The sequence below is a fragment of the Centroberyx affinis genome, unplaced genomic scaffold (assembly GCF_046629955.1).
Source record: "Centroberyx affinis isolate AG114_WGS23_722 - 3 ecotype Tasmania unplaced genomic scaffold, CSIRO-AGI_Caff_v1 ptg004689l_1, whole genome shotgun sequence".
NCBI classification, from domain to species: Eukaryota; Metazoa; Chordata; class Actinopteri; order Beryciformes; family Berycidae; genus Centroberyx; species Centroberyx affinis.
The window spans coordinates 1-27,500 of record NW_027282269.1 but is presented as its reverse complement, the minus strand read 5'-3'; the positions used below and the strand labels follow the sequence as shown (position 1 = coordinate 27,500).

General features: G+C 43.9%; 2 protein-coding genes and 1 pseudogene across 2 annotated transcripts; 2 read left to right on the top strand and 1 right to left on the bottom strand.

The window, feature by feature from the left end:
• The first annotated feature begins 1,398 nt into the window (after positions 1–1,398).
• On the top strand, positions 1,399–3,177 carry LOC139665847 (early growth response protein 1-like). The gene is made up of 3 exons (XM_071544848.1): positions 1,399–1,525; positions 1,973–2,186; positions 2,274–3,177. The coding sequence occupies exons 1-3, from the start codon at positions 1,399–1,401 to the stop codon at positions 3,175–3,177; spliced, it is 1,245 nt and encodes a 414-aa protein (XP_071400949.1).
• Positions 3,178–17,451: 14,274 nt separating this feature from the next.
• Positions 17,452–19,114, bottom strand: LOC139665845 (E3 ubiquitin-protein ligase TRIM65-like; annotated as a pseudogene).
• Positions 19,115–19,950: 836 nt separating this feature from the next.
• On the top strand, positions 19,951–27,134 carry LOC139665846 (F-box only protein 41-like; the record flags this gene model as incomplete). Its single annotated transcript, XM_071544847.1, has 7 exons — positions 19,951–20,118; positions 21,304–21,840; positions 22,561–22,640; positions 24,322–24,394; positions 24,864–25,133; positions 26,669–26,733; positions 27,009–27,134. Coding segments are annotated over exons 1-7 (1,319 nt in total), but the record flags the coding sequence as incomplete, so codon positions are not given.
• Between the last annotated feature and the right edge of the window lie 366 nt (positions 27,135–27,500).

Genomic DNA, 27,500 nt, shown 5'->3' with positions numbered 1-27,500 from the left:
TCTCTCTCTCTCTCTCTCCCTCCCTCCCTCCCTCTCTCTCTCTCTCCCTCTCTCATTCTGCAGCGCTGCAGAACTCTCCAAGGTGCTGAAACCGGCGACGACACAGAAACCAGTCCAAAGTATTCACACATTCTTTCATTAATTCACCCATCTAAACCTCCATCCGTCCTTTTATTAATTTATTCTTTCATCTGTTCATTCATTCACTCACTCATTCGTTCACTCGTGCAACCGGTGCTAAAAACGACAGTTTGCAGCCAAAAAATGCGAATTCATTATGTTTCATTGCATGAAAATAAACTGCCTGTCTGTCTCGCCCTGTCTCTCTTTCTGTGTGTCTCTCTCTGTCTGTCTCCCTGTCTGTCTCTCTGTCTGTGTGCCTGTGTGTGTCTCGTGTCCTCACGCGCTCCTCCGCACTGCAGCGCGACACACGGAGCAGCAGAATAACGTAAAGAGATGCAGACAGTTCCCTTCAATAAAACATCAAATATCTGCAAAATGTCTCCTGAAAAAAACAACAACGAGTTTTTTAATATAAAATGTATATTAGCTTTGGTCTATATGGGGATTTTGCAGCCGGTTTCTATTGATTCTGTTCAGTGACGCCGAAGCTTCATAACAAATTTATATTCGATTATTTTTTTTCTGCCACTGCTTTCCTCACTCCATCCCTCCTCCTTATTTCCTTCTATACTTTCTTCTATCCCTCCATCCTCCTCCTATCCTCCTATATGCCTCCTTCCATCCCTCTTTCACTTCTTCTTTTCTTCTATCCTTCCGTTCCTCCTATCATTTTATCCCTCTTTCTATCAATCCTTTTTTCCATCCATCATTCCTCTATCATCCCTGCATACCTCTAGTTGTGTAACCTCTCTCTCTCTCTCTTTCTCTGTCTCTCTCTCTCTTGTCGCAGTGAAGGAAACCCCTTCTCTCTCTCTATCTCTCTCTCTCTCCTTCTACGTCGCTCTCCCGCCTGTCCTTATATGGTATGGGGATACCCCCGTCACGTCCGGATGTGCCCATGTTTGGGCAGCTACGAAGCGCGCAGCGGGGGGAATCCCTCGCGCCGGTGTGGACCAATAAGGGCAGGCGGGAGTTACCTAGGAGACGGAGAGTATAAAACGGAGCGAGGAGAGGAACCGGGCATCATCAGCCTCACAGACAGCACCGATTAACGGACTAACGGAACTGACAGAGACACCGGTAACGGATTAATAACGGGATTTTCAACGGCTCGAGGGAATCCCCGACACCAACCGACCAACTTAAATCAACTAATCAATATTTTTTTAAACGGCATTTATTTCACCGCAAGCCCGGGAAATAAGATTGACGGCTGCACTTGATTAAATTCACAACTCTTCAAAGCAGCTCGCTAGCTAACGGATAATTCCCGCCATGCTTCTGGAGCGCGACGACAGCTTCATGTCGGAGTTTGAGGACGCGTGCAGCGCCTGGGTGGACAGCGTGGGCTCGAGCCCCAGCTACGGCACCGACTCCGACGTGGGCTCGCCTTTCTCCCAAGGTGTGTGTGTATATCTATATATATATGTGTGTGTGTGTGTGTGTGTGTGTCACTGCAGACCACACAGTGAATATTAGGCTATATTTAGCCTATATATTTTATTAGTGGGAAACAATGCAATTAAAGTCATAATTGTTAGTTGAACTCCTCTTCTAATTGGCTCGAGCTGTCGTGCATCAGCACTCTGTTGCATAACTGGTCATGACTTGCAGAAAGCTGCGATTCAAACTGCAAACCTGCCTCATTAAACCAAACAGAATAATTCATTACAATACATGAGCCCACCGCTTGTTGCAGCTCGTGCACAGTTGCACGCTGCAGATGAGCTGATATCTTCACATAATAATATAGATTAGTGTGTAGGCTGCTGTCATGCCTCGCGCCCACTGGAGGAGATATTATGCAATGACACTAACACCCCCCCTCCCTCTCTCTCTCTCCCTCCAGCCTTCTCTCCGGGAACTGACGCCTCGGACTCGGATTTCTTCTCCGACTTCAGCGACTGCTCCTCGGACACGCTCTCTCCCTTCCTCGGCTACTCCGGCAGCTTCTTCGCCGAACCGGCGCCGGTACCGGCGCTGAGCAGCAGCACGGACGCGATCCTCAACATGATCACGGAGATCGTGGGGATCTGCACCGAGATGGAGCAGCCTGACGCTGGGTCTCTCCCGGGGTCCGCCCCCGCCTCTGCGGCGCCGTCCCCGGCCGCAGCCTCCCCCTCACTCTTCTCTCCATCCACGGTTCCCAGCGGCTTTGGAGATGCCGCCAACCCCGACATGAGCCTCCCTCCCCTGGCTGCAGCTCAGCCTCTGCCCCCCTCCTCCACTTCACACCCTGTGGTCGTCAAAAGCGAGTTTTCCACCTCCAGCTGCAGCAGCGGGTGCGGGCAGCCCTCCGTGCCCGGGAATGATGCGCTCTACCCGGCCAGTGCCGACTGTCTCCTCCCGCTGTCGGCTCTGGAGCAGCAGGTGGATGTGGCGGATTTCATCGAGGCTCTGCTGAGCTCCGAGGCCGCCCAGGGCGAGCTGAAGCCCGGCTGTGAGGTCAAACAGGAGCCGGTGGGGCTGGAGGACTGGCTGAAGAGTTTAGCGGCGGCACCGGGTACCGGGGGGGATTCCAGCAGCTACGTCATCAGCAGACCTGTCGTCAAGACGGAGCTCGTGCAGAGCGAACTCCAGTTCCCCCAAATCCCCACCACCTTAGACGCGCTTCTCCTCTCCTCCCTCCTACCGGGCTCGTTCCCGATAGTCAATCTCAGCAGTGTGCACGCGGCAGGCGCCTCCAAACCCTCACGCGGGGGCAGAAGAGCTCCTGCCAAAGGCGCCGTTAAAGTGAAGCCGTTCCCATGCTCCGTGCAGGGGTGCGAGCGCCGCTTTTCGCGCTCGGACGAGCTGAACCGGCATGTGCGCATCCACACGGGACAGAAGCCGTTCCAGTGCACGATCTGTTCACGCAGCTTCAGCCGCAGCGACCACCTGACAACGCACACGCGCACGCACACGGGGGAAAAGCCCTTCTCCTGCGATGTGTGCGGTAAGCGCTTCGCGCGCAGCGACGAGAGGAAGAGGCACGGGCGCGTGCACGTCAAGCAGCAGCTGCGCGCACAGATGATGGCAGCCTACTCCCTGGCCTTCACCGCGCCTGGCGTCTAAACAGCAGCTCGAGCTCCTATTAATTTGCCAATAACCGAAAACCCGGTTGTTGTGAAGAGCTGTTAAAGCCTCAGGATTTGAACCGTCAACCGGAACCGTCAGAAAGAGACGTTTTGATGTGACGTCATACTGAAGGTGATTTTAACGGAAGGCGCCTGATGTTTGCTTTTACGACAGAAAGAAGGAGTTTTAAAAGTCCAGTTTGTGGCCAGTCCCATGGCTCGTGCGTGGCGATGACGTCACAGTTGTTTCTGGACACCAGAAGAGGATCATGGGAGTTGTGAAAGTTCACAGCTGAGGGTGTGAAGAGTTTTCAGAACGAGACTTTTGGACTGGACTGCCTGAGCTGAACCTCACGGTGCTTTGAAAACAGGAAGTTTCCTGTTGAACGGGTGAACGGTGCGTTTCCCGTTCAGATCAACGGTCCTCTCTGTTCTGTTCAGTGCTAAATGTCTGTGACTGTTTCAATGGACTTTCAATGGGAAAACAGAGACAGCAGCAGTTTCCTCTGCTTCTCGCCGCGCTCGATTGTAAAATATTCCTTTTCGACTTTCTCATACGTTTAATGCATGAAGAAATGTGAGCAGCGACGCCGTCCTGCGGCTGTGAAACTGTGACGCGCTCTGTGAACGTGAATGTTGACGTCAGAATGTCGTAAAACGTGATTTCGCTCAAGATTCGATCTAAAGTTTTCTAGTTTTCTGTCATATGGCTTTATATTTGACAACACTGAGGAATATATATGTTTGTAATCTATTTTTCTAGATTGTCTACCTCTTCATGTCATGTTGTTTCACAATAAGAGTGTATATTTCTACTAAAAGATGCCAGATTTCTATGGCGGAAATATGTACAATGATGTCATTTTTCTATGAAATGATTGTAAAACACTAATGGAAATTGAATGAACTTTATTATATAATTTTCATTCAGAAATTTCAGTGCAGCTTAACATCATTTACTGTCACTTTCCCACTGATTTCAATGGGAAAGTGGCGGAACGCTGCCCAGAAACCACTGTGTAAAAAGCAGGCGCCGTTGCACCGATGCATTGTGGGATACGTGCCCTCCGTGTTCGGTGTGTTGTGGGAGATCTTCGGGGAGAAAACCACGTCAGCGTGTGAGCTGAACATCTGAGTAGCACACTTGTTGTGCGCCTTTCATTCTGCATTCTGCATGTTGCTGTCGCTGTCAGAATACAGAGTGTCAATAAAGATATACAGAAACACATGGAAAAGCTCAGTCTGTTTTATTATGACCTGCATCTTCATCATCACCAAGAGCATCATCATCATCACCAAGAGCATCATCATCATCACCATCACCATCACCACCACCATCATCAATATCTTCATCTTCATCATGACCTTCATTATCATCGTCATCATCACTATCATCACTATCATCTTAATCTTCATATTCATCACTATCATCACTATCATCACTATCATCTTAATCTTAATCTTCACCATCATCAATATCATCATCATCATCATCATCACTATCATCATCGCTATCATCATCACTATCATCTTAATCTTCATCATAATCACTATCATCATCACTATCATCATCACTATCATCTTAATCTTCATCATCAATATCATCATCACTCATCATCACTATCATCATCATCATCATCATCACTATCATCTTAATCTTCATCATAATCACTATCATCATCGCTATCATCATCACTATCATCTTAATCTTCATCATAATCACTATCATCATCACTATCATCATCACTATCATCTTAATCTTCATCATCAATATCATCATCACTCATCATCACTATCATCATCATCATCATCATCACTATCATCTTAATCTTCATCATAATCACTATCATCATCACTATCATCATCACTATCATCTTAATCTTCATCATCAATATCATCATCACTCATCATCACTATCATCATCATCATCATCATCACTATCATCTTAATCTTCATCATAATCACTATCATCATCACTATCATCATCACTATCATCTTAATCTTCATCATCAATATCATCATCACTCATCATCACTATCATCATCATCATCATCATCACTATCATCTTAATCTTCATCATAATCACTATCATCATCACTATCATCATCACTATCATCTTAATCTTCATCATCAATATCATCATCACTCATCATCACTATCATCATCATCATCATCATCACTATCATCTTAATCTTCATCATAATCACTATCATCATCACTATCATCATCACTATCATCTTAATCTTCATCATCAATATCATCATCACTCATCATCACTATCATCATCATCATCATCATCACTATCATCTTAATCTTCATCATAATCACTATCATCATCACTATCATCATCATCATCCCTGAGGTCCCAATACTTCCTGATAGTGATCAATAGTCTGCTGTTGCCAAGCAACAAACAGTTCCATCAGTTTAAAACAGTTTGCCTAATTTAAGATGAAAACCAGCCCTTCCAGTCAGTAAAACTGGATGACTGGTGCTGTTGCTATGGTTACAGCAGATTTACATTTAATTCAGATTATTCACACAATGATAAACCACATAAGATCAAAGTTGTTCCGTGTTTCATTTTAACATAAATATATCATTATCATATTACAGTTTCTGCCAGTAGTATTGTTAGTTCTAGTGTTTCTCCACATTAAGACTACATTTCCCATCAGCCCCGTTGCTTCCTGCCCCCGCCCCCCCCCCACCCTCCTCCCTGAAGAGGATCAACATGTTGGAAGTGATTTCTCCATCTTCCTTTCCCTCCTTCCACCATCTGCTGCCAGAAACTCTTTCAGCTTTAGCTCCGTTTGCTCTGAAGAACAGAACCTCTTCCTGTTTTGTGCCGTAAAGCGATCAGAACCTCTTCCTGTTTTGTGCCATAAAGCGATCAGAACCTCTTCCTGTTTTGTGCCGTAAAGCGATCCAGCAGATTTCCCTCCAGATCCACCAGGTGAAGGAGAAACAGTGGAGGATGTTTACTGTCATTATGCTGATGTCTCTAAATTAATGTGCTGGTGATTCATTGATGCTAAATTGATGCACAGAGCTACTTCAAAAAACAGAACAATAAAAAAGTCTCTCTCTCTCGCTGTCTCTCTCTCTCCATCTCTCTCCTTGTCTCTCCCACTCAATTCAATTCAATTCAGTGTGCTTTATTGGCATGAAAGTTCACAGACAATATTGCCAAAGCATCAAGATGAATATCAGTCTAGGTGTGTGTGTGTGAGAGTCAGTGCCTGGACAGAGGAACTGGGTTGCTGCGTGTTCAGCTCCCGTACCCAGAGCCTCCATCACAGAGTGAGGATCAGTAAACTATGTAAACCACTCTCTCTCTCCCACTCTTTCTCTCTCTCCCTCCCACTCTCTCTCTCCCTCTCTCTCCCTCTCTCTCTCCCTCTCTCTCTCCCTCTCTCAATTCCATGTGCTTTATTAGCATGAAAGTTCACAGACAATATTGCCAAAGCATCACGATGTCTCTCTCTCTCTCTCTCCCTCTCTCACTGTCTCTCTCTCTCTCTCTGTCTCTCTCTCCCTCTCTCACTCTGTCTGTCTCTCTCTCTCTGTCTCTTTCTCTCTCTCTCTCCCTCTCTCCCTCTGTCTGTCTTTCTCTCTCTGTCTCTCTCTCCCTCTCTCACTCTGTCTGTCTCTCTCTCTCTGTCTCTCTCTCTCTGTCTGTCTCTCTCCCTCTCTCTCTCTCCCTCTCTCACTCTCTCTCTCTCTCTGTCTCTCTCTCCCTCTCTCACTCTGTCTGTCTCTCCCTCCCACTCTCTCTCTCTCTCTCTCTCTCCCTCTCTCACTGTCTCTCTCTCTCTCTCTGTCTCTCTCTCCCTCTCTCACTCTGTCTGTCTCTCTCTCTCTGTCTCTTTCTCTCTCTCTCTCCCTCTCTCCCTCTGTCTGTCTTTCTCTCTCTGTCTCTCTCTCCCTCTCTCACTCTGTCTGTCTCTCTCTCTCTGTCTCTCTCTCTCTGTCTCTTTCTCTCTCTCTCTCCCTCTCTCCCTCTGTCTGTCTTTCTCTCTCTGTCTCTCTCTCTCCCTCTCTCACTCTGTCTGTCTCTCTCTCTCTGTCTGTCTCTCTCCCTCTCTCTCTCTCTCTCTCTCTGTCTCTCTCTCCCTCTCTCACTCTGTCTCTCTGTCTCTGTCTCTCTCTCTCTCTCTCTCTCTCTCCCTCTCTCACTCTGTCTGTCTCTCTCTCTCTGTCTCTCTCTCTCCCTCTCTCTCTCTCTCTCTCTCTGTCTCTCTCTCCCTCTCTCACTCTGTCTCTCTGTCTCTGTCTCTCTCTCTCACTCTGTCTGTCTCTCTCCCTCTCTCACTCTGTCTCTCTGTCTCTGTCTCTCTCTCTCTCTCTCCCTCTCTCTCTCTCTCTCTCTCTCTCTCTCTCTCTCTCTCTCCCTCCCGCTCTCTCTCTCTCTCTCTCTGGGCTTGTAGCTCCCTCCAGTGTTCATCAGTCAACATTACAGCTGTTCAGATCGGCTGCAGACAAACAACCAGACCGAGTCGAGTACGTTTTCACTTTCTATTGAATCATTTCCTATTTTTATTATTATTATTAGCACTAAACACTTCAAATTTACATCTCACATTCTTGTCGTTCTTGTAACTCTCTCATATGGAGAGACTCTAGTGAGATCAGCAGAATCAGCTACATTACAGCCAACAGTTAGGAGGTCAAAGGTCAGAGGTCACAGCTGAAGTCTGCTCTGAAGCCTTACAGTCAGATTACAATCCCATTAGAAGCAGAGAGAAACTTTATTTACAGCAAAATCAGTAGACAAACATCAGAAAATAACATTTAGTTCAGAATCATGTCATTAAATCTACAGTATTTAACCCTCTGAATCTGTTACCTGTTATACATTCTACACGTTTCATTATGCTCTGATTATAGTAGTTATGCATTCACCAAGTGCTTATACTGCTCTTATGATGCTCTATAATACCTTGAAACACCTAATAATGCCTTAACACCTGACGCCTAATTCCTCATGTCTTATAGTACTTTATGATTCCTCTTGATGTTACGTTGCCTCATAATACTATATATCATGCCTCATTCAAATTCTAATGACTTTTATATAAGAAAGAAAGGAAGAAAGAATGGAAGAAGGAAAGAAAGAAAGGAAGGAACAAAGGAAGAAAGGAAGGAAGGAAGGAAGAAAGAGAAAGAAAGTAAGAAAGAAAGAAAGAATGAAAGAAAGAATGGAAGAAAGAGAAAGAAAGAAAGAAAAAGAAAGAAAGAAGAAAGAAAGGAGGTTTGGAAGGAACTAATGAAGGAATGCTGGTTTAGCTTATAAAAACTCTAAGGAGAGTCTTATAGCAGCATCTAAAATACTACTACTGCTGCTTTTCCCAGGCTTTTCTGTGAAACTGAAAAACAGATGTTGGATCTTTTCTGATTTAGGTTGGTATTGTTGTGATGTATGATATTCCTCATAAGAAATATGTTAGTGGAGGGGAGAGCCATATTCAGAAAGTAATTGTTCTTTTTCATTTTTGCAAACAGCTGTTCTGCAACTTGGCTGTTGACTTTTCCGGACAGTTGAGGTCCAGGTTAAGTCTTCATAGCACATCTCTGCAGTCTTTGGTGTTATAGAGTACATGATGGGGGTTTTTTTGTGATCAACTTTTTTTTTTATTATTGCCAATCAGGTATGCATTATTCATTGAATTGTTGACATAATTTAGTAATTTTCCCCAAACAAATAAACGTCCAACAAGACAAAACTTAAATAAATTAAAGCTCAAATATACAAGAAGCTATATTGGGAAGGTAGGAGTACAACACCCCCCCGTACATACACTTATTTATTTATTTTAATTGTTTATTTTAGGGACAGTGGACAGTCATGTTAGCTAGATAGCTAAATGTCATCTGCAGTCCCTGGGCAGGCAAATTTACCAAAAAAATTACAGTATCAAACTTTAAAAATTATGCAGGGTATAGTAAACAAACTGTAAGAGCCATTCTAGCCTAGAATGGAATTTTGATATATTTGTAATTTGTATATTTGAAATAATGTTGATAGCTAATAATGTTAATTGAAATACTAGTGATATTGAATATTTAATTTGCACTATAGTCATATTTGTTGATTATTATAGAACTTTCGATTTCCTATAGTTTCTTAGTAGTTGAAATGCTCCTTTACATTGACGTCACCGTCAGTAGACTCAGTTGGAGTGAGAAAGTCCACAGAGCAACACAGTTTTTTGACCAAGAGAAAATGATTTGAGCCAATTGATGAATCTTACTCTGTAACTGTTTTGTTTTTCCATTAAACGTTCTAAATGGAGTTATGGTCTCTCGAGATTTATTCGCGTCAGACTCATTGCTTTTTGCATGGACTTTACCCAGTAGTTGCACATTTTGAAACACTGAAGGAGTGCTGCTTCACAAACATTACATCATACAAAAAATAGAATAAAATGCTCTATGTTTGGTATCTAAGTGGTTAATGGTCACATGATTGGTTCTGTTTCAGCCATGATTTCAATTGTGATTTAAAACTAGTAAAGGCTTAGCATTGTCTGATAGTGCTAGGTATTGTGTTCAAAAAGTTTGTAGCTCTAATGGAGAAAGCTGACCGGCCCAATTTCAATGGACCTGTGTTGCACTACACAGTTCTCTGGTAGATGCTCTTCTTTGCTTAATGTTATCCAAGCATAGTGAAACAAACTCTGTCAGTGGCAGAGGAGCAAGATTGTGGGTAATTTTGTACATTAAACAGGAGTTTGCAAGGTAGATAAAATTAGGTCAAGAGGTTATACTTTGTAGTTATATGACAGGGTTTATGTCCAATATTTTGAGTGTTCTTTTGTACAAACTGTGCATGGGCCTAAGAATGTTTTCTCCTGCTTGGGACCAAGTGGTAACACAATATGACAGATGTGGAAAAATCATAGAATGCATGTACAACTTAGCAGCATCTGTTGACGATTGGTTCCTGATGAATTTGAAATGTCTGAGGTTCAGTTTGGCTGTACAGATGACCCTTTTCACCTGTTTTTCAAAGGTTAGATGTGAATCGATAATTACTATCCCAGGGTACTTAAAATTGGAGACTATTTGGAGCTTTTCACCCTTAACAAAGATTTCAGGCTGATGAACATCCTTCCCCCTGATTGAAAAATACTAATATTTGCTAATATTTCAAGTGAGACAGAGATACTAGACATTGCTGCCCTTAACCTATGTGCCACCTGCTGTCTTGTCTTGGCATGCACATAAATGATGGTGTCATCCGCATACATTTGAGTCATTACATCAGGGCATACAATAGGAAGGTTTTTAACATATAAGCTAAAAAGAAAGGGACCCAGGACAGATCCCTGGGGCACACCTGTGGAGCAGTCAATTTGCATCCACACATATATCCCTCCCCATCCCTGGGCAAACCCTAATATATAAAACAAAACTGATTAGAGCTTCTGATCAGAGCTTAACAATTAATCGAGAAAAATACATAAATAAATAAACTAATTAATTCATTTTAACAAAAAACAAGTCACAATATATTAGTTGCGTAAGAGGGTTGCATCCAAAGTGGATTCCTGAACAAAATGTTCCAGAGCTCCAGGCGATCCCCGGCCCAGTAGCATTTGTGCAAACCCTTCATCATACCCAAACTCAGCACATCCCGCACACCGACATCCACTCCCTCTCTGCAAAATAACTTTTCTTAAAATATGACAAGAAAAGAAAAAACGCAGATCGCAATCGCAACACTCCATCAAATATTCACAATCAGATCTTCCGTCTATATCATCCAGCCCCATTTCTGTTAAAGCAGGTGCTTATCTCATTAGACAGTTGACCTACCCACACATGTAAATCGCATATCAGATCCCCTGTAAGAAATATTGGTATGCACTAATTTGTGATACAGCCGTAGAGAGGGTATAGTAATCGTTGCTATTCTCTCAGACCATGAAATACAAGAACAGATGGAGTTCATTCTGTGACCGAGGAGAGAAGCCAGGCACGTTAGTTGACAACGCCACCTTGGGAATTTCACCCAAAGAGTTCTTAACCAGAATTGAGTTACCGTATTTCCTCTAATATTGGCCCAGGCCTTTATTTCCCTCAGCTGCAGAGGGTACCAGGCCTTTATTGGAAGCAGGCTTATATTACAGACAGGCCTTTATTTCTAATTCCCTCTGTTTGATAAGTATATTTGCTCATATTTTAGTACAAAGCCTCCTTGTTTTCTGATCTGCTTGTCGGTCCACAAAATTTTCCCCACCCTTTGGCGGCCTATAGCCACACAGTGTGTGTACGCGGTCGCAGCTATTGCAAATTCACGCTTGTTTCCTCTGTTTTTTTCCCCGGCCTGTATATTTGGGGCCTTTCGTGTCGAACACGGCCCCGGACATTATCGGAGACCCGGCTTTTAATTGACTACCAGCCACTATTAGAGGAAATACGGTATACCCTTTCCAAAGATGAGCAGAAGTGTAGTTTTCCAAGTATAAAAATGACAAGTTTATTTGAAATTTACAACAGATCCAAATTAAAACCTAGAATACGGGAAGCTTAACGCTCTATAAAATGATAAAAATGTACAGGTTGCTACAACATAAAGGCCTCTAACAGCCAGGAGGAGGAGTGGCTGATTGTCTATAGAGAGAGGCTAAAGTGCTAAGGCTATCCCAGAGGAGACAAGGCCACACGTGCGGGTTCACTACAAAATAGCACAGCAAACGGTGAATAATATTATATGTATATAAACAGAAACACATGCAAACAGGAAACGGCTGGTCGAAACTGCGGTTGGTCTCCGCGGCTGCAACACACAGGTTAATTAAGCAGTTAACTTCCCATCATGCTTTGGGTCATGTGTGACAGAACCCCAACCCCGGCCCCTCTACAACACACACACACACACACACACACACACACCCCTCTCATCTCATCTCCTCTCTCCTCGCGCAGCAGCAGCAGCAGCAGCAGCGACACGTCACGCGGCCTACGTCAGCAGCAGCACGCGGCACACCGGCAGCCCTCGGAGGGAGGGAGGGAGCGCGCGGGGCGGCGGTTGACAGTTGGCTATATCACAAAAAAAAAAAAAAAAAAGAAAATTCAACGTTTCTGCTAGAGACCGTCACGGTAGACCGGATCGATTCGGGGAGAGGAATATTATTGAACTCTCACAGGGGAAACCATGGTAACCGGTTACAGGATGATGCTGATTGACTGACGCACACCGACACATTAACGTTTTCTACAGCCGTGCAGGTAAGAGTTAAGTTGTTTACCGGGTTTACCGGACCGGTACCGGAGCTCTAACTGTGTCTTGTGTGCAGGAAGAAGCCAAGTTATCTCTAAGGTGACAGACTCGGGCCTGAGGATGAGGAATATTATGGTCTGTCTGTCTGTCTGTCTGTCAGGTTTATATGGGACATTTACATCTCATTAAGTGGCCTGATTCTGATTTAAGTGTTTTCATTCATTATGGGCCTACTGAACAAACTGAATGGAAATATTTGATTGTATGCAGTTTGTGCTCATGATGCCAATACAATTCAAATATGATCAAAAATGCCATAAAATTTAAATAATTAACCTGTTATCTGCTTCCATAGAAACAATAACAGTCAGAGACTTTAATAGTTAGATAGATCATTTTATCACTCTCACTCTGGCTGATGTGGAACCAAACAAATTTGTGTTGTTTGTTGTTTTTTAATAGCCTTTAAGTTTGTCTTTAAAGATAAAATAAGATCATTTAAGATTGATTTAGATGTATTGATCCCACTGGAGGAAATCCAGGAGCAATGCCAAGAAAGTGCAGGGAAGCTGATAAAAATAAGATAATAGGAAAGGTAATATAATAAATATAAAACTATCAAATGATAGTGCGCAGGGTCTGAAGTGGTTTTGTGCGAGACTGGGTGCAGGGATCTGGTCCAGAGGTGAGTCATAAATGTTTTAAAGTGTTTTGACCGGCCAGAGAAGCTGGAAGCAGAAAGCAGAGCAGAAAGATCCAAGTTGTGTGAAACCTGCTGACAGATCAGGTTACGATTATTTTCATTGTCGATTAATCTGTTGATTATTTTCTCGATTAATCGATTAGTTGTTTGGTCTATAAAATGTCAGAAAATGGTGAAAAATGTGGATCAGTGTTTCCCAAAGCCCAAGATGACGTCCTCAAATGTCTTGTTTTGTCCACAACCCAAAGATATTCAGTTTACTGTCATAGAGGAGGAAAGAAACCAGAAAATATTCACATTTAAGAAGCTGGAATCAGAGAATTTTGACTCATTTTTCTTAAAAGATTACTCAAACCGATTAATCGATTATCAAAATAGTTGGCGATTCATTTAATAGTTGACAGCTAATCGATTAATCGTTGCAGCTCTAGATCAGATCAATGTGGATCCAAAGATCAGCTGATCAGATTTTGGTCCTGATCTGATCCTTTTTAATACCAAGTATTGATTTTTTAGCCTTATTATCAATTATGCTGCGTTCATGTGCTGCTGGGGAAAGTCCGACGGCTGAACAGTGTTGCGTTCGCGTGCGGTTTAGTCAGAAAATCAAACCGGGAAGAAAAACGATGAACAGACTGATTGATGTTTCTGTTAAAACCTCAGAGGGTCAAAGGTCACGACCTCCTGAAACGTTTAGTGTGTTTTTCGACTTGTGACTCCACTGCTTCACTGTTTTGATTGTGTTTTAGTGTCATAATTTTCCCCTCGGGATGAATCAAATTTGTTGAATTGAATTGAAAATAAATCTAACCTCCACCGTAAAATTCCTAAAATCTTCATTCATCGTCGTGACCCACAGGTCAAAGGTCAGACTGGCTGTTAAAATATTAAATCATGCAAGTTAATTTCAAAAGGATTCACATCGTGTTTGAATATGTGGATTTATATCTGGAAACAGAAACACGTCAACACATCGTCTGATTTCATGTGTGATTTTGCACTTGAATCCGTTTCCAGGAAGGAAGGAAGAAAGAAAGGAGGAGAGGGAAGAAGGAGGGAAAGAATGAATGAAGGAAGGAAGGAAGAGAGAAGAAGGGAAGGACAGGTAGAGAGAGGTAGACAAAGGTAGGAGGAGAGAGAGACAGTGGTCGAGAGAGGTAGAGATATAAAGAGAGAGAGAGAGAGAGAGTCCACACCCAGACATGTCTTTCTTCCTGCTCATCCATCCATACTTAAATTCCTCTACACAGGGATGAGCAGACACACACACACACACACACACACACACACAAACACACACACACACACACACACACACACTGTACACACAGACACACACACACACACACTGTACACACACACACACACACACACACTGCAGCATCAGCAAGTGTGTTTATATTTTTATTCTGTGTCAGCCAGACCCGTCCGCTTCCACACACTGTACACACACACACACACACACTGTACATACACACACACACACACTGTACAAACACACACACACACACACACACACTGGGCCTGTCAGTGGGGCGGAAGCTGCACGCTTCACTGGCCGATTAGCCTCACAGCAGAAACAGCCCGAGCTGAATGGATTTAACACACACACACACACACACACACAGACACACACACACACACACACACAGACACACAGACACACACACACACACACGTCCTAATAATGTCAAAGCCAACAGGCGAGGAGCGAGGAGCGGCAGGGAGTTAAGGTTTAGTGCCTGTGTGTGTGTGTGTGTGTGTGTGTGTGTGTGTGTGTGTGTGTGTGTGTGTGTGATATTCAAACACGGCTGTGTTGGAATGTGACTCAGACAGAGAAGACTGTAGACTCTCTCTCTCTCTCTCTCCCTCTCTCTCTCTCTCTCTCTGTCTCTCTCTCTCTCTCCCTCTCTCTCTCTCTCTCTCCCTCTCTCTCTCTCCCTCTCTCTCTCTCTCTCTCCCTCTCTCTCTCTCTTTCTCTCCCTCTCTCCCTCTCTCTCTCTCTCTCTGATATATTTACTGCATTTCCCTGGAGTATGAATATGACTCATAGTTAATACTAATCCTACACACACACACACACACACACACACACACACATATACTGTATGTTGCTTTCCATCCAGCTTTACTGTTTTTAATGTAAAGACTTCAGTCTCATTAAATCTTTATAGAGACTAAATAAATTATGCACACACACACACAGGGTGCTGACCCAATTTTTACCCAGGTTATTCGTTGTTGTGGAGTGTGTGTGTGTGTGTGTGTGTGTGTGTGTGTGTGTGTGTGTGTGTGTGTCGGAGGAATATGCAAAAAGACAAATTTCCGTTACCATGTTAACGTAATGAAGTATTTTTATGCTACTGGGGTTGCCAAATCTGAATTTTATCCCCCAATGCAAAAGAATAAAACACAGGTCGGAAATAAAACCTAAAACCTAAAACTGTAAAACGGCAAAGCGAGAGAATAAAAGTCTTCAGATATGATTCCATGTTTTCTCCAGCGGGGGTTGACAGAGTTCTTGGAAATGAATACAGGAGAAACACAGCGCTCGTTCTTGGAAATGCTTTATTCGTTATCACACTTTTACACCTTTACACTTGTTGGAGGTGCAATCCACAAGTCTGCGGCGTGTTTTTCAATCTGTTTTAAATGTGGTTTGGTCTCAAAGCTCAAACTCACATACTTCTGCTAAAATCTGCTGCTGTGTGTCTTGGGCTTTGTTCTGCTTCCTTGTGTTTGTTCTATATCATTCTGTTCTATGGTTGATGGTTGATCACTTAGCTCTAGTTAGGCTCATTCTCTGTAAAGTCCTTTGAGACATTCTTGTGATGAAAGGCTATTTTTTTTATTGGGTGCACTAGTACTTCTTGCAGCAGTATAGATTAAGAATGTTGTGTTTGCGGGGTTTATGAGTGAGAGTATAAGAGGTGATCGGTATGGATATTGGCAATATATATATACGCCTAAATGTGCATACATACATATGAATACATACATACACATACATATATAAATACATGGTATTACCATAATATAATACACATACAATGTGTGCAAGAGCATAAGAACAAGGACATATGTATCGATGATGAAGGAAATGAAAGTGCCAGAGGTGTGACCGAGTCAATTTTGCTCGAGTCCCAAGTCAGTCTCAAGTCTTGAGGCTGAAGTCTTAAGTCAAGTCTCAAGTCTAAATGTAGAACAGCAAGTCAAGTCAGAACAAATCAAGAGTCCAGTATCAATTTAATATCTTAAAGAAAACTAAATATCTAGGACTTTTCAATGCAATATGGTTTTAATAGGATAAAAACTTGGTAAGAGCATCATGAGTTTGATTTCTATAATCAGTTTCAACTTCAATAAATTCAATCATTCCATACAAATTCAGAAAACAGAATTTAAATTCAGTCGTCTGCTGGAACAAATCTCATCACTTTCAATCTAAGTCATTTACACAAACACAAGATCTCAAGTCAAGACTTTAGAAACCTTTTCAAGTCATCAGAGTACAAGTCAGAGTCAAGTCCCAAGTCACCAGAACCCAAGTCAAGTCAAGTCTCAAGTCTTCTCCTCATGCAGCAAGTCAAGTCTCATGCAGTTTAAATTGTGACTAGAATCTGACTGAAGTCCAAGTCATGTGACTTGAGTCCCCACCTCCGGACAGTACAAAGACCGGCCTGAATCTAGCCTTCAGAGTTACTGTCCCATCTCTAGAATGATTTTACTGAGCAGAGTTAAAGGGGGTCCTGAATAAGATTCTGTGTGAACGCGATCACCTGAGACCAATTATCAATTCTTATTGTACTTGCACCATTGATTTTTGCATTAGACCTCTCGAGGAGACTGATGTTGTGAAATATTGGCAGCCATACCAACTTTTAATATAGTAATGGATAGTTTTTTTAGCAGCTGCTGAAGCAGCAAGTATTACACGCTTCTCTTGAAAAGACAGGGGAATACTTGAAGTGTGACCAAAGAACAAGAGACCTGGACAGTTTGGTTTGGGTCTTTGTGGGCAATAGTCTACTTAATGTGGCAGCAATAAATGAACTTGAACTCAAACTTGTACTCTTCAATATGGACGATCGTCTTCTTTCCCCCATGACGCGGCACATGTAACATCCCAAGACTTAAAAAAAAGTCTCTTGGTGCCATGTTCTGGGCCTTGACCCAACAGGAAGTCAGCCATTTTGAATTTATTGTGACATTTTTGTGCATTTTTTGCCATTTGCAGGGGTCATACTTTAACAAACTCCTCCTAGGAGGTTAATCGGATCCACCTTGAGTTTTCGTCGAACGGCGTTCCACCCGATGACGCGGTGGTTGGTTGAACGTATCTACTTAGGCTTGCGCAACTCGGCAGTGTCTCTGCTAAAACCTGGAAGCCAAAGTCCGGCGTAGAGCGGCTGAGTGAACGTGGTGCGGACTCTGCGGAGGAGAGTCGTGGTTTCAGAGACGCTGTAGAAGGACAGAAGACCCGCGCTGTGATCCAGGTACACTCCAACTCTGGAGGACGGAGGGCCTCGGATGGGAGTCTTGATGCCGTTGTGTTTGAATTGATAGCTATTTTTGCAGCAATCTAATGACCAAGATTTGCTGTTGCATCCAAGTTGACCAGCCTTTCCCTGCTCTGCGGATGTCCTTGTACGCGACGGCCACAGAAACTCTGCTCCCGCTCCACTCCACCTCCCAGTAACATCGTCCGGTCAGACCCTCTGCACTCAGGACCTGCCACCATTCAGTAAATCTGCCTGGGTGACAACAATATAACTCTTTTTTTACCGTTAATGTTGCTTTCCTGTTCCCCCTCAGATAATGACAGATGTGCGTACGCTGTGTTTGGAATCATCCTGATTTGACGTGGACATCTTAAGAGTTCAGCTCTGGTCTTCGGCTCTTGTTGTGGCGGTGAAACGTCCGCTTTGGTCGCTGTCGGTGGGATTTTAGGCCATTCTTGGCTGATAACGCCCTGTACTTTATCTCTGGCCTCTGACGCCGCTGCCGTCACGTCCTCAAAGCGCTGCAGAGGACGGGTATTGGCGGCGGGTAAGTCTGTGGATTCACTGAGACGTGAGAGGGAAGTGTACCTCTGTAAGAAATGGGTGTGATCCTCTGTGCGTGAGAGCCGCTCCAGCTCGGCGTCTTTCCTCCTCAGTTCGGCGATCTCCCGCTCCAGCTTCTCCTGAAGTTCTTCGGCCCGACTCGCCTCCGCTTTCTGCTGGGATCTGATCTGCTCCTTCACCTCAGAGCTTCTTTTCTCGATGAGACGGACCAGCTCGGTGAAGATCCTCTCGCTGTCCTCTGCCGCTTTATCAGCAGAAAGATTCATAGCCTCCACTTCCTGTTGAAGCGCATTCACGCCTTTCTCTCTCTCCTGGATTCTCTGCTGGATTTTTTGCCGACTCACCCCGAGCTCTTTCTGCCTCTCGGTCCTTTCTGCTGCAGCTGAGACTGTGTCGTGGCCTTTATGTTCATCCATGGAGCAGAGATAACAGATACACTGTTGATCAGTACGGCAGAAAATCTTCATCACCTCCAGATGTTCTCCTGGAGTTTCACGGTGGCTTCGACCAGCTTGTGTTTCTTTAATGGAGCTGCGTCATAGTGAGGCTGGAGGTGCTGCTCACAGTAAGAGGCCGGACACACCAGACAGGACTTGAGCGCTTTCAGCTTTCTCCCAGTGCAGACATCGCAGGCCACATCTCCCGGTCCGGCATAGCAGCGATCAGGAGGAGCAGCTTGGGGTCCTGTCTTCCTCAGTTCCTCCACTATATCTGCTAACATGGTACTTTTCCCCAGGATAGGCCTCGGTGTGAAGGTCTGTCTGCAATGGGGGCAGCTGTGGGTTTCCTTCTGATCCTCTTCATCCCAGCAGCTTTCAATACAGCTCATGCAGTAGCTGTGCCCACAGGGAATAGTCACCGGATCCTTCAGTAGATCCAGACAGATCGAACAGCAGAATTTTGCCCGGTCCAGCCAAATTCCTCCTTGCTGCGCCATTTCACAGTGAATGCCAGTTTCCACTCTCTCTCTCTCTCTCTCTCTCTCTCTCTATCTGAGAGACCAGGAAGAAGAGGGACGGGTCATGAGCTTCTGCTTCTGAAGAGGAGCGGTTTTAAAGCGGTAGTGTGTATTTATCCCTCGTTTACAATATGAGGTGAAGCTTACACTTGGGGTCAATGATCTCGCTAGGATATTAAAAAAACACTTTTTGCCCACAATACACAGTTGAAACTAACACTGCAAAGATGAACAACAAATCTTTATTTTTATCCCCAATGGGCTCCTGTAGAGTATTTACTGCTATGGGCCTCCATGTTCTGCTGCTCAATGTACTATGGGGTTTTAATATGCCACTTCATGGATGAAAAATGGGCCTAACCCTCCATTTGGTCTGTTCCCAATGCAATTTATAGTTTAAAGTGCTTTACATGTTTAGAAATGTATTTTATGTTTGTGTTATTAACATAATTAATGTGTAGGAATTGTGTAGGCTGTTTGTTATGAAGGAAGAGGCCATTTTTAAATCTCAGCCCGACTCCCGCCGTTCCCCCACTCGTGAGTCCGTAACCTGGCAACAGCCAATGAACACACACAAGGAGGAGAGAGAGAGAGAGAGAGAGAGAGAGAGAGAGAGAGAGACAGAGAGAGAAATGCCTGTTGGCTCTAGTTTTAATTGTGTTATTCTCCCTTTCATCAAGCAGGAAAATATGGAGCAAATCGCGTTCTGTAAGGGATTATTCTGTATTACATGGAACTGTCGCCTCTTCTTTGTCTTCTGACGTGCTCCTAATTTATTTTTCAGGTCTGGGTCATCTGTTATTCCCCGGTGAACCATGTCTTCCTCCTCCTCCTCTTCCTCCTCCTCCTCCTCCTCCTCTTCCTCGGAGCTGCCCTACTTCTGTCCTCGTTGCGGCGACGGGTTTCGTTTCTCCTCTGTGGCTGAGCTGCGAGCTCACCTGGTCAGCCGCCACACCTACGAGACCCTGCTGGTGCTGTCACAGGTGGGGCGACACACACACACACACACACACACGCACGCACGCACGCACACACACACACACACACACATTGTAGTTTTAGTTCTATCAACATTTCCCTGAGGCAGAGCTGCTCTGGAGGCAGAAATAATCTGATTGGTTGAGTTAAACCTCAGTGGGCGGAGCCAAAGAACCCCAGTTTTTCTGGCTAAGTAACATCAAACTGAAGCTCAGTGAAAAAGACAAGAGGAAGCTAATATTATGAAGCCTAGCACTCTGCTACTAACTGAAAAAATACAGTCTTTCCATACTAAGTTATCTAGGTTAGCTAGTGAGCTAGCTGAGCTTCAAGTTCAAACTAGCCATACTAGTTTATAGCTATCTAGGTTGGCTAATAAGCTAGCTGCAGATGTCATGGTCATGAATGGATGAAAAAAAAAATGTTTGTCATTTATATTTTTTATTTATATTTTGACCAGATTTCCTTCTTTGCTATTCAAGTTTGCCAGTTAGCTAACATGCGCTCTGAAAAACTGAGGCTCTTTGGCTCCGCCCACTGAGGTTTAACTCAACCAATTATTTCTTCCTCTGGAGTTGCCCTGCCTCCGAGAAATATAACAACTACAACTCCAATCTGACACACACACAGATACAGTAGACTATACATATCAGTCTACATTAGGGCTGAAAGATATTGACAAAAAATCGAATTGCGATTATTTGACAGAATGTTGCAATTGCGATTTAAGTTGTAATGCTAACAGCTATAAAGAGAGACTGGTAGCATGGCTAGCCAGTTAGCGTTAGCCCGCTGGTGTCTGAATGGACTGTGTGGATCTATACCAGTGTGAAACTAGATCAGAATTGAGCAAAAAATACAGTTTTTACCATAATTTACCCAAGAATTTGAATTTGAATACAGATATAACATATGGAAAGATTTAATATTTGGAGTGTTTGTAGGATTTACTGAGTTGATGAAAGGTTTTCACCAATATTGTACTTGATTCATGGACCAAAGATTACCTGCAGCTCTAAAACACCTTGTTCAGAAATCCCATTTGGACACAACTCTATCTGCAGCCTCTGCTATTTGGAAATTCAGTCATAGTTCATATTGCAATATCGATTTATTTTTTGATTAATTGTTCAGCTCTAGTCTACATACATTCAACATGAAATCCTACCTATAACGATCTCTCCTCTCAGGCTCGGGCTCGAAGCTCCCGACCTGGTGCTCTCCTCCCACTCCCCGGCCCCGCTGTATCCCAGAATCAGAGCTCTTCTCTGGGCATGGAGCCCCACAGCCTCCCCTTGCCGCTGGCCTGCCTGGATCTCGCCTCGTCGTCTGCCTCGATCCAGCTGCTCAGGGAAATGTTTGGCCGTTCGGGACGCGTTCTTCCCGGTTCTGGACACCCAGAGGGCCCCTCCACCGCTCTGGCCCTCCCCGGCTCCCTGGAGCCTTTCCCTGGGGAGAAACTGGGCGAGGTGGGCTTCGAGCTGGGCCTGGAGCTCGGGTTGCGCCCAGTGGGGGTCGGGCTGGAGGAGAGGCTGGGGCTCGGGCTGGACCACAAAATTGCCAGGACGTTCGCCGAGGTGGAGGAGAGGGTGAACCGTCGCGTGGGACAGCTGAAGGTGGAGTTACAGAGGAGGGAGGCGGAGCTAGAGCGGCAGAGGCGGGACGGGGAGCGACTGGGGAGGGAGAAACAGGAAGTGGAGGAGAGAGCGGCGTACCTGTCCAGACAGGTGGGGGGAACTCTGATGTCAGAACATTTCTATGGTGACAGCTGGTACAGATACACACAGAAAGGCTGAACAGAAAAAAACATATCGTCTGCAAACCTGTAAATCTATCTATCTATCTATCTATCTAAAAAAACCTGCAAAAACCATGCTAGTGACACACCCGTCCCTCGATATTAGCTTTTCCCATCCAAAATTTTGGATTTTCTATCAATTAAATCTAATTAGTATTTTTGTTAGCTTGACTTTTACATATTTGTTTGTTTCTGGTGTAAACAGACTGTAAAATGGTAAGAATTAATTACATTGAAAAGCTAACAGGCACACAGAGAGACTGGTAGCACGGCTAGCCAGTTAGCTATAGCCCGCTGTAATGCTAACAGCTATAAAGAGAGACTGGTAGCACGGCTAGCCTGTTAGCTATAGCCCGCTGTAACGCTAACAGCTATAAAGAGAGACTGGTAGCATGGCTAGCCACTTAGCTATAGCCCGCTGTAATGCTAACAGCTATAAAGAGAGACTGGTAGCATGGCTAGCCAGTTAGCGTTAGCCTGCTGGTGTCTGAATGGACTGTGTGGATCTATACCAGTGTGAAACTAGATCAGAATTGAGCAAAAAATATTGTTTTTACCATAATTTACCCAAGAATTTGAATACCGATATAACATATGGAAAGATTTTATATTTGGAGTGTTTTACGAGCGTTTGATTTTGATCCGTCAGGTCTCTGCTGCCATGGAGATGATGGAAGAATTAAGGGAAGATCTGGAAGGAAAAGAGAGAGAGCTGGGCGAACGACAACAGTCAGTATCTCTGTATATCTATCTACATTTCTGTCTGTCTGTCTCTCTATCTGTGTATTTAGGGTATTGGGGTAAACGACATCGACTCTGCATCCTCCATTGTTTCTCCTTCACCTGGTGGATCTGGAGGGAAATCTGCTGGATCGCTTTACGGCACAAAACAGGAAGAGGTTCTGTTCTTCCAGAGCAAACAGAGCTAAAGCTGAGAGAGTTTCTGACAGCAGATGGTGGAAGGAGGGAAAGGAAGATGGAGAAATCACTTCCAACATGTTGATCCTCTTCAGGGAGGGGGATGGGGTGGCAGGAAGCAACGGGGCTGATGGGAAATGTAGTCTTAATGTGGAGAAACACGAGAACTAACAATACTACTGGAGTGAGATAGACGACCAATCATCTCCAACATGCCCTCATTGGTTTAGACTCATGTAAACCAAGCCAAGGCCGCACCATTCATTTAATAAATATATATATACTGATGGTTAATATTAAACATATTTCTATTCTGCAGTATTCAGCATCTGACTGATTCTGCTTTTATTATTATTTTTAAGATGCATCACTCCCCCAAGTTATGCTGCACAGTGTTAGTATACAGTAATAATATCATTTCATATCATTTTATACAGTATGAATACTCGCAGTACACAGCTGCAGTATTCTGTACAGAACGGGAGAAACAACAACATGATGCAGAGACAGAGGACACGTCACGTTTAGTCTGCCTCACTGGACACACACACACACACTCACACACACACACACACACACACACACACACACACACACACATACACAGCTGAGGCCGGGTCTGATGATAAATGTAAGATGACAGGGAGGCAGAGCGGCCCCCCCAAGGGGACAAGAGCCACTGTGTGTGTGTGTGTGTGTGTGTGTGTGTGTGTGTGTGTGTGTGTGTGTGAGTGTGTGTGTGTAAGGGTGAGAGAGTTCAGCAGTCACTCTGAGTTTGTGCAGCTCTATATATCCATACATCTACATCTAGTCATTTATTTTTCATGCAATTATGTGTGTGTGTGTGTGTGTATTCATGCGCACTGTCTGTGTGTATCACAGCTATATATCTCTTTATATCTACAGCTGTTATTATATATTCTTTTTTTGTGTGTGTGTATTCTGTACTATATTTATACAATATATGCATATATACAGTATATATTCATTTATCTGTCATGCAATTGTGTGTGTAAATATTTGAATGTCAAGACGGCTGCTGCTGTGTTTGTTTGAGGATCATACTGGATTTATCTCTTTAATCCTTTTTGGATTACTAATAGACTTTAGTAAACTGAGTAAACAAATATATATATTTACATTTATATATATCTATATCTACTTCTCTATACATTTTCTTGTCTTGGAATTGTGTGTCTGTATTTGTATATATCTAGATCTATATTTTGTTTATTTGACATGCATTTTAAAATGTGTGTGTGTGTGTGTGTGTGTGTGTGTGTGTGGCCCTGAGAACTGAGTACTATGTTTTGTATTGTGAAGACCCATGCCACTGGTCCATGATTTTGTGAATGTACTCTACTGCACCTTCAATATTTGTGTCCTTGTACCGTTTTCTTCTATGTGGACATAAATAAATTGTTAAAATGTGTGTGTGTGTGTGTGTGTGTGTGTGTGTGTGTGTGTGTGTGTGTGTGTGTGCGTGCTGTAGGGAGATGGTGGACATCGAGTGTTTTCTGAGGGAGACGGCAGAGAAAGAGGCCGAGGCCAAAGCCAGACTGCAGGTGACTCTGCTGTCTGACCAGCTGACTGCATTCATACTATTTTATTTATGTTGTTTTCCTGTGATAATAACTTAATTTTCTTTGTTTTCTCAAGATATGGGGTTATTTATCAAATCAAATCAAATCAGACTTTATTTATATAGCGCCTTTCATACAAAATTGCAATACAAGGTGCTTGACAATACAATGAAAATACAACAATACAATGAAAATAAACGGTAGGAAATAATAGTATATGAAATAAGAGATGGTAGAACAGAGAGACCAGTGTAGCAGAGTAAAAGAGGGTAGATTAAAATAAAATGGATTAAGAGAATGCTAAGATAAAAAGTTATGTGTTAATTTGTTTTAAAGTTAAAAATACGTTTTGGTTCCGCAAGATAATGAGAAAATCTTAATATAAATGAATCAATTACCTCAGGAAAACAATGTTTAATTTTCTTGAGATAATGAGAAAATGTGTTTCCAGGTGTTCATCGAGACGCTGCTGGAGCGGGCGGACCGGGCGGAGCGGCAGCTGCTGCTGCTCAGCTCACACACACACACACACACACACACACACACACACCGCCGCCGCCACGCACACGGCGGCAAACACACACACGCGGCGGACGGTCCCGGTCACGCCGACCCGTACGCAGACGGACACGCGGCCGTCCCGGGCCGGGGCGGACGCAGTCTGGACGGCAGCGCCGATGACATCGTCGGAAACAAGATCCAGGAAGCCTTCGGCAACCGGGTGAGAGGGAGCGAAGGAAACGGAGACAAACGAATATCGTGACGTGAAAATTAAAGGAATAGTTCACCCAAAAATGGAAATTCAGTCATTATCTGCTCACCCCCGATGGAAAGTCCGGTGAAGTTTCTTAGTCCACAAAACAGTGTTGCAGCATTCTCCGAAACAAGCGAAGTTGCTGGGGACTTAAGTAAAAAAACAACCCAACAAAAAGCATAAAATGGCTCCATACAGCTCGTCCAGCGTAATCCAAGTCTCCGGAAGCCCCGAGATCCCAAGTTGACTTGAAAAGACGTCATTTACACCCTTTTTTTTTTTTAGCTGAAATCTTCACTGTAGCCGCTGAGCTCAAAGGTGCGTACATGCTCCGCTAGACGAGATCAACGAGAACTCGCGATCTCTCCGTACCTCCGTGTTTACACTGCTGCCCAGAAGCTAGCATCACACAACAGAGAGAGAGCTCTGCTGAAGTTGCAGCAACAAGTTCCTCTGTCGGATCTAACGTTACATTTTTTGGTCTTTGATCTGTTACCTAACCGTTGTAGCTTGGGATCAAACTTGGGATTTCGGGGGCTTCTGGAGACTTGGATTACGAGCTGTATGGAGCCATTTTGTGTTGTTTTTTTTTTGGTTGTTTTTTTTTACGTTTTTAAAACAAGTCCCCAGCAAGTTCGGTTGTTTAGGAGAATGCTGCAACGCTGTTTTGCTGTGAAGCTCCAGGACTGTTTTGTGGACTAAGAAACTTCACCCGACTTTCCATCAGCATGGGGGTGAGGAGATACTGACTGAATTTTCATTTTTGGGTGAACTATTCCTTTAATGCCGCATTCCATTTTGAAACAAGAAAAGTCATCAGGGAAGTTGATTTCTTGCTTTCTCATTTAAAGGAAAAGTCAAACCCTAAAACAGTTTGATATCAGAAAATGTTTCAGTGGTAAACGTCAGGTTTAGAAACTGAAGTCTCACCAGGAGACACAAAATGTCCGCCAGAAAGACAGAGGGATAAAACTGTTAAAAACAAAGGATGATGATGACTGAGCGACATGTGAACTACAGCTAACTCTTCTCCTCCTTTCCTTTCCCCCCCTTCTCCGGCTTCATCCTTCTCTTCTTTCCTCCTCTGTTTCCTTGTCCTCCTCCTCGTCTTTTTCCTTCTGTCTCTATTCCTCCTCTTCTCCTCCTCGTCCTTCCTTTTCTTCTCCTCCCTCTTATTCTGTTTTTCTCTTTCTTCTTCCCTTCCTTCTTCTCCTCTTTCTCCTTCTGTTTCTCCTCCTCTTCTTTCTTTCCTTCTTGTCCTCTTTCTACTTCTGTTTCTCTTACTCTTCTTCCCTTCCTTCTTCTCCTTTTCCTCCTCCTCCTCCTGTTTCTCTTCTTCTTTCCCTCCTCCTACTCCTTCTGCTCCATCTGCTTTTTTTTTTTCCTTTTTCCTCCTCCTCCTTCCCATCCTTCTCTTCCCCCTTTTATTTCTCTTGCTCCTCTTGTTTCCCCCTATCCCTTCCCTCTTCTTCCTCTTCTTCCTCCTCCTCTTCCTCCTCCAGAGGAGTTACAGTGTTTCTGGTTCCTACAGATTGGGAGAGCAGCTCTACAGCCACCATCACTACAGGTGTGTGTGTGTGTGTGTGTGTGTGTGTGTGTGTGTGTGTGTGTGTGTGTGTGTGTGTGTTCTTTATTCTGATTTACCAGTTTTTTGTTATAATAAATTCTTTGAGTCATTATGGTTCCAGATAGAACCAAGGAACCCTTAGAGAACCCCACTGGTACATGCTACTCTTTTTTTTTTTTTACTTAACTGTGTATATTTGACTAACGTATCCCACCTCTCTCTTTCTCTTTCTCTCTCTCTCTCTCTCTCTCTCTCTCTCTCTCTCTCTCTCCCAGTGGTCTTGCTGCTGGTCGTCTGCGGACCTTGTCTCTGGGTTCGGGGGGGTGGGACGGTGAGGGGGGGCTGGCCCACCTCCACCCCCCTCCCTGCACGCCCCCCTGGCCCCGGAGAGAGAGACTCTGGTACGTAACAAGAGTGAGGAACACACCAAGGTTTTTTTTTTTTCTTGTCTTTAAGTGATGAGAACAGAGACACCGAAATCACCCACCTGTCTCCAGTAGATTATTAGCTCCATGCTATCACTTTAGCATCTGCTATGTTGAGTGATAGTAGCTCCATGCTAACACTTTAGCATCCGCTATGTTGAGTGATAGTAGCTCCATGCTAACACTTTAGCATCCGCTATGTTGAGTGATAGTAGCTCCATGCTAACACTTTAGCATCCGCTATGTTGAGTGATAGTAGCTCCATGCTAACACTTTAGCATCCGCTATGTTGAGTGATAGTAAAACATGAGAAAGTGAAACATGAGCACAGAGGAAAGTAAG